The sequence below is a fragment of the Epargyreus clarus genome, unplaced genomic scaffold (assembly GCF_041222505.1).
Source record: "Epargyreus clarus isolate Ecla_fem2 unplaced genomic scaffold, WU_Ecla_fem_2.2 ptg000026l, whole genome shotgun sequence".
NCBI classification, from domain to species: Eukaryota; Metazoa; Arthropoda; class Insecta; order Lepidoptera; family Hesperiidae; genus Epargyreus; species Epargyreus clarus.
In genome coordinates, this window is record NW_027332233.1 from 10,432,600 (window position 1) to 10,440,089 (window position 7,490).

A 7,490-nucleotide genomic window follows, 5' to 3' on the forward strand; every position below is an offset into this window, starting at 1 on the left:
GTCGAATCATAAGGGGTAAATAATAATAATAATCACCTTCAAAATATTCATACGTAAATATCGACGTAACTTTTGCGTCACTTTACTTTTGGAAGGAATACATTGTCTCTTTCTTGTCAGTAACTTAATCATGGCGGACCAAACACGAAAAATAATGAAACAATAATATCTCATCATTTACTTGTGATTTGTGATTCCATGAAGCTTGTTTATTTATTTATTTTTTTGTTTAATTTGTACATTTACGGATTTAGTCAATCGTTGTTATAGCAATTGTATATTTTATGTTTGTTGTTGTCACTGTCATATATTTTCTTCTGTATATTTTTTGTTAATTTTTAATATATTTTACTTCTATTAGTTATGGTGTGCGTTGAGTATATTTCATAAATAAACATTACTTTCGTAATACACATTTAATTTAATCTCTTTTCCCTTGCTACTCTAAGCGCCTACTAAATTATACTACTAAGAAAACAATTCGTAATGTGGTGTTCGGGAGCAAGTTGGCTTCTCGTCGTGCAGCAATAAAATACGGTTTCGGTAAGAGCGATATAATGGTTCGTAATAAAAATCGATACAAAATATGGAACGGTCGAGCGTGCGTCTGCGCCGAGGTTTGTTCGCGCACTGGCCCCCGCCCGCCGGTGAGGTCAATGCCCCCGGTGCGCGGTCGTTGGCCGCAGTCCCCGCGCTCCGCTCTCCTCGACCCGCTACTTGCGTAGACAAACTGCCCGGGTTGAAGTGCATGCTTCAATGGGAAGAGGACAGATGTTGTTGAAGGCGCGCCGCAGTGTCCCCTTTCGCGTCCTGATGTCCGCGACACGCACGACACCGTCGCTGCCCGGGTGGATCTTCTCCACGCGCCCCAGTAGCCAAAGCAATGGTGGCAGGGCCTTGTCCTTCACTAGGACTAGCGAGCCCTGCTGTAGATCACCAGACGCTGCAGCCCATTTTGTTTTCTGTTGAAGCAGCGAAACATATTCTTGGTTAAAGCGTGACCAAAAATGTTGCTTCAACAGCTCCACCCGCTTGTAGCGCTCCAGACATGTGATGGATTTGTCAGAGACATGCGGATGTGGAACTGACAAAAGCGGTCGTCCAATCAGAAAATGGGAAGGAGTAAGGGCGGTAAGATCGGAGGGATCGTTGGATAGAGGTGTCAAAGGACGAGAATTTAAAATGCTTTCTATTTGAGTTAGTAGCGTTGCCATTTCCTCATATGTTAAGTTTGTTAATTTGAGCAACCTCTTTAAATGATGTTTTGCCGATCGGACAGCAGCCTCTGCAATACCGTTAAAATGTGGAGAGTAGGCCGGCGTAAAGGAGAATTCGATGCCTTCCTGAGAAATTTCAGACACGATGTTTGACTCCTGTAAAAGTTTGTACAGCTCGTTAGAGGCCCCAATAAAATTAGTGCCGTTATCGGACAAGATAGATCGTGGCTTTCCACGACGAGCCACGAATCGATTAAGTGCGGCCATATAAGCCTCTTTACTCAGGTCTGTAACGAGCTCCAGATGCACGGCTTTAATTGACAAACAGACAAAAATACATAAGTAGCTCTTAATGAGTTTGCATCCTCGACCTTTACGGTCGGCTATCAATATTGGCCCTGCATAATCGACGCTACAATTTAAAAATGGAAATTCGAGTGCACTTCTACACGCCGGTAATTGACCCATTATAGGCTGTATACTATTGGCCTTTTGCCTGAAACATTGAATACATTTATTGACTGTGTTTTTAGATAAATTCCTACCTCCAAGAGGCCAATAATTTTGTTTAATAGACGCTAGAAGTGATTGAGGTCCAGCGTGTAAAAGTTTCTCATGTTGACATCTAAAGAGAGTTTTTGTCAAAGGATGTTTGCTACATAATATTATCGGATGCTTCGTATTGAAGTCGTAATGTGAGTTATTAAGCCTCCCGCCTACACGTATAAGATTATTGGAATCTAAAAAAGGGCTTAATGAAATTAATTTATTTTTACGCGGTAGAGCTTTCCCAGCTTTTAAAATAAAATATTCTTCCGGAAACATTTCCCTTTGTGCTACATGTAAAATTAAATTTAAAGAATTTTGAAGTTCTTTGTAGGAAAGAAAACCCGTGATTTTATTAGTTATGTTTTTTAAATTGTATATAAATCTTTGTATATAAACAACAATTCTTTGTAAATAATTAAAATTTGAATACTTATGAATTAAGTTTTTAATGATTGTGTAATTATTATGATCTTTTAAATTAGTAGGATCGGATGCAAAATCATTTGAATTAATTATGGAAAAGCTTGAAACTATTTCTGGTAGATCCTGTTTCAATGAGGCGTTGGGTAAAACAGGCCAATGGGTTTGATCGGATAATAAAAATGTTGGACCAGTCCACCATAATTTAGAACCGCTGATCTGATCAGCCTTCAGGCCTCGAGAAACGAGATCCGCCGGGTTGTCTTTAGACGGTACGTAGTTCCATGTGTTACCTGCAGTAGTCTCCTGTATTTCGTTCACACGATTGCGCACAAACTTCTTGAGCTGACTAACAGATGTACTTAGCCAACCAAGGACAATCGTGGAATCACACCAAAAGTGACATGATTGTATAGGTAAAGTGAGAGACTCCTTTACCTTAGTACACAGTCTTGCTCCTAAAAGCGCCCCGCAAAGTTCTAGTCGCGGAACGGTGGTGGGCTTAATTGGTGCTATACGACTTTTGGAAATAAGCAAGCGTACCGTAATATTACCACTGCTATCGGTAGAGCGTACGTAAATGCAAGCACCGTACGCCTTTTCTGATGCGTCGGTGAAGGTATGGATTTCGTGTACGATGGAGTCTTGGCATAGAATCCAACGTGGTATTTTTAAATTATTTAAATAAGGCAATGTGCTTGAAAAGGCTAACCATAACTCTTTAATTTCTGTAGAAACTACATCGTCCCATTCACACTTTGCAATCCATAGTTTTTGCATAATTAATTTTGCTTCAATAATACATGGCGTGACTAATCCTAAAGGGTCGAAAATTTGACTGATAACTGAAAGAATATGACGTTTTGTAATTTTTTCTAATGGTTCAATATTAATAGAAAATGAAAGTATATCAGAGTCACATAACCAGTAAATGCCCAATGTTTTTGATGAAATATTATTTTTATAATTACAAAGATTTAAATGATTGTTTGAAGTTTCATTTTTAGGCGCAATTTGTTTTAAAAGTTCTAAATTATTAGATTGAAATTTTCTTAAGTTGAATTTTGCAGACGACAATATAGATATGACTTCCTTAGTCATTTGTACCGCACCAGATATCGAATTGGAACCAGAAAGGAAATCGTCAACATAAAAGTCACGACGTATTGCATTTTTAGCTTCGATACTTTGAGCCGAGTCTGCTAAACTTACAAGACATTTAGTAGCTAAATAAGGTGCGGATGCAGTGCCGTACGTGACCGTATTTAGAGTATACGTTTTTAGAGGCTTTGATGGATCTGCACGAAAAATGACGCGTTGTAAAGAACGTTGCTCGAGAGTTATCGCAATCGCTCTATACATTTTTTCAATGTCTCCCGAGACTACGTACCTATGTTGACGGAAACGTAATAAAATAGACAGGAGATCATCTTGGACAGTGGGACCTACCATCATGATGTCGTTTAGTGACACACCAGAGGTAGTTTTAGCTGACGCATCGAACACCGTGCGTAGCTTTGTCGTCGAACTAGACTCGCGCATAACACCATGATGGGGTAAAAAATAATTGTATTCACCTAAATTAGAGGTACCCGTATCGCGTGTCATATGACCTAAACATTCATATTCGCGCATGAAGTCTATATACCTAGATTTGAAAAGTGGGTCTCTTTGAAATCGTCTTTCTAGAGATAAGAAACGACGTTTTGCCATTACAAATGAATCGCCTAATTTGTCGGGATTCGCTTTTAGTGGCATGGTAACAACAAACCGACCGTCATTGTCACGAAACGTGTGAGATTTGAAACTCTCCTCACAAGCACGTTCCTCGGCCGATAGTGTATGTTTAGAAGAGACTGAATCAAGTTCCCAGAATTTTGTTAAATCGGGATTTGCTTGCATGGAACTAAAATTACAAAAGTGTGAATGGGCCGATCGTGGTTTTACAGATAAAGAACCAGATACTATCCAGCCAAGCTTACTTTCACACAAAATAGGCTGTTTCCTACCTAAATCTATATGATTGCTACCTACCACCTCCCAGAAAATTTCTGCCCCCACCAAAATGTCTATAGCAGACGGAATATTGAAAGTAGGGTCGGCTAATTGGACGCCAGAGGGAATAGGTATATGCATAGAATTTATAGATGTAGGTGGTAAATTTTTAGTAATTACAGGTAATATTAGGCAATTTATTCGATTAGAATAGCTCCCGTTAATCGACTCAAAATTGAGGTAACAAGACTGTGTACTATTACTAATTAAATTGTTGATACCTGTAACCATGGAACTCGTACTACGCCTGGACAACCTCAGCTTATCGCATAGACGCTCGGTTATAAAATTTGCTGTACTACCATTGTCGAGTAGCATGCGCGCTTCGTGCTTCTCACCGTCGGAGCTCACCACTCTTACCATAGCTGTGGACAGTAAAACAATAGACCGCGTAGTAGGCTGTTTTACACTTGTTGAAGCACTCGTTGAAAGGGTTATATTCTCAGATGGGCCCGGCATTGGATTCACGAATGAAGTTTGAGATTGATCTAAATGTAATAGCGTATTATGCTTACGTTTACAATACTTGCAATGAGCCAACTTGCAATATTTTTCAAAATGTCCGGGCCGCAAACAATTTTTACAAAGATTAAGCTCTTGTACCTTTTTAATACGTGATTCTATAGACAGACTTTTAAACGTTTCACATAAATATAATAAGTGTGCTTTACTACATAAGGGACATTTAGATGTAATTTGATTTGATTGATGATTATTGTTTGTTTGATTATTTACTTTATTTGTTATTAAAAAATTTTTAGATTTGTAATTATTTTCTTGTTTATTATTTTTGTTTTGTTCTTCTAAAGTTTCCAAAAGATCCGCTTTATTACTTATAAATGTACAAAATTGAGCAAGAGTAGGTGATGAATTAAGTGTGTTGCGATTTTCCTCCCAATTTCTTAATGTTATGGGATCCAACTTAGTAGACATCATATGGATAATGAGAGTATCCCAATGTTCAGTGGGCTCATTCATCATTTTTAATGCTCTAAGATTTTTATTTGTAATGTCAATTAAACGACGTAGTAAAATACTGGACTCTTTTTGAAGTCGTTCGACATTAAATAATGCTTGAACATGAAAATTAATTAATAAACGATTGTTGTTAAACCTCTCACACAATAAATCCCACGCAATGTTATAATTATCTTTTTTAAAAATTATATTTTTTATTATTTCTGCTGCTGAACCCTTTAGACTAGCCCGTAAGTAATGAAATTTATTTATTGTATCTATTCCATCATTATCGTGAATTAGTGACAAAAATGTATCTCTAAATTCGAGCCAAGATTGATAACCACCGTCAAAGTGAGGCAAATCTATTTTTGGTAAACGAATAAAATTGTTGTTATGCCTACCCGATACAGAATCCTCGGAGCCCGTTACAAACCCAGCTGACTCGCGAATGCCCTCCGCGGTGGCAGCGTCCGCCAGCATGCCCCGCGCTCGCGCAGCCAGGGAATGGTACAGCTCCTCGAACTGGGTTCGCGCCGAGTATGCCTCGTCCGTCTCGTCCGATAATAGCTCGATCTCAGTCTGTAATTCATCGAAAACTTCGTATAAGGCATCAAATTTACTATACCGGCCTTCAAGCTCTATACGCTGTAATTTGGATAAAGAGTTGGTTTTAGAAAGATTGTCTAAATAATTATTAAAATTTGTTAACTTTGCTTTCATTGAGCTACGCTTCTTAATAAGCTTTTCAGCCATTATTAAAGGCAAGTGCAAAAAAATTAAGAAAGAAAAAAGTAATAAGAGAAAGCAGCAAAGGCACGGAGAGTTTGAAATCAATTAATAACGAACAAAAGTATGACTAAGCACAACGCGCGCAGGGCGCACGTAACGGTTTATAACCGGTCGAACGGGTCGAAGCTTATGCAGTACTATGATAAAAAAAAATACTAACGAAGATTATAGCGCGATAATGCAAAGCATAAAATAATTACATTAAAGTCTGCTAATAAATTCAAATAGTTGCACAAATTTAAGTATTTTGAAAGCGGAAAAAAAAATGTGGGATAATAGAAAAGAAAGGAATAATGATTGAAACGATCTCACGAATGTCAGCCCTTATCCTGAATCCAGTCTTCGTTCTCAATTCCTTCTTCAATTGAATAGGCGTGGCGCGCTTCTCGAATGAAAAAATTCCCACGGGGTCAAAGTCCGGACACGTAGCTCAGAAGTTGTAGTCGACTTCAATCCACGGCCAGCTGATTTCTTTTTCGTCGAAGGACCAATGTTCGGGAGCAAGTTGGCTTCTCGTCGTGCAGCAATAAAATACGGTTTCGGTAAGAGCGATATAATGGTTCGTAATAAAAATCGATACAAAATATGGAACGGTCGAGCGTGCGTCTGCGCCGAGGTTTGTTCGCGCACTGGCCCCCGCCCGCCGGTGAGGTCAATGCCCCCGGTGCGCGGTCGTTGGCCGCAGTCCCCGCGCTCCGCTCTCCTCGACCCGCTACTTGCGTAGACAGTGGTGTAGATACAGACGACGGGATTAGTCATTTTATTGTTTGAATTCTTGACAAATAGAACCTTTTTAGAGAAAGTTTACGTACAAATAACGAATACTACGTAATTTACATAATAAATAAATACGTATTTCAAACATTTTAGGGAGACTAGAACGGAGACGTGGCAACACTTTATTATTACGCACACAATTCCAACTGTCAAAACTGGCTTCATTTACTTGTAGGGAGCGAGTTATCTTTACTAATCTATGCCTAGACTTTGCTACGTAGACTTTTATACCTAGCAAAATATCTAATTATCTACCTAATTTCATTGACATTATCTTTAAGTGATTATTTGGTGGAAAATGTTTTAATACATGCAAAGTAAATCGTTCATTGCAACATTTTTTTTTATTTTAAGACATTAGATTAATATAATTAACTAGCTGACCCAGCAAACGTTGTATTGCCATATAGATAAAAAAATCTTAAGGGTGAACAACCCTTATCACTTAGGGGGATGAAAAATAGATGTTGGCTGATTCTCATAGATACCGGAAAAGCACAAAAAATTTCATCAAAATCGGTCAAGCAGTTTCGGAGGAGTATGGCAACGAAAACGGTGACACGAGAATTTTATATATTAGATTACGCACACACACGCATGTACATACACCTGACACACACAATAATTAAGTCAATCACAACCATTAACTTGTTATTTGTTTATTAATTGTTTATTGTACCTACTTGTAATTTTAATTTCTCATAGTTATTATTTAGTGTAATC

General features: G+C 38.3%; 1 protein-coding gene across 4 annotated transcripts; it reads right to left on the reverse strand.

Moving 5' to 3' along the window:
• Positions 1-496: 496 nt before the first annotated feature.
• On the reverse strand, positions 497-6,648 carry LOC140753405 (uncharacterized). 4 transcript variants are annotated; one of them, XM_073087979.1, is made up of 3 exons: positions 5,603-6,648; positions 4,544-4,606; positions 497-962 (listed from the first exon to the last, which is right to left on the reverse strand). In XM_073087979.1, exons 1-3 carry the CDS (start codon positions 5,952-5,954, stop codon positions 934-936), a joined length of 444 nt encoding a protein of 147 aa, XP_072944080.1. In that variant the 5' UTR covers positions 5,955-6,648; the 3' UTR covers positions 497-933. The 4 variants fall into 4 exon arrangements, 2 of the variants coding, with proteins under 2 accessions (XP_072944080.1, XP_072944081.1); XM_073087980.1 differs by lacking the exon at positions 497-962 and adding an exon at positions 1,249-1,373; XR_012103563.1 differs by lacking the exon at positions 4,544-4,606.
• Between the last annotated feature and the right edge of the window lie 842 nt (positions 6,649-7,490).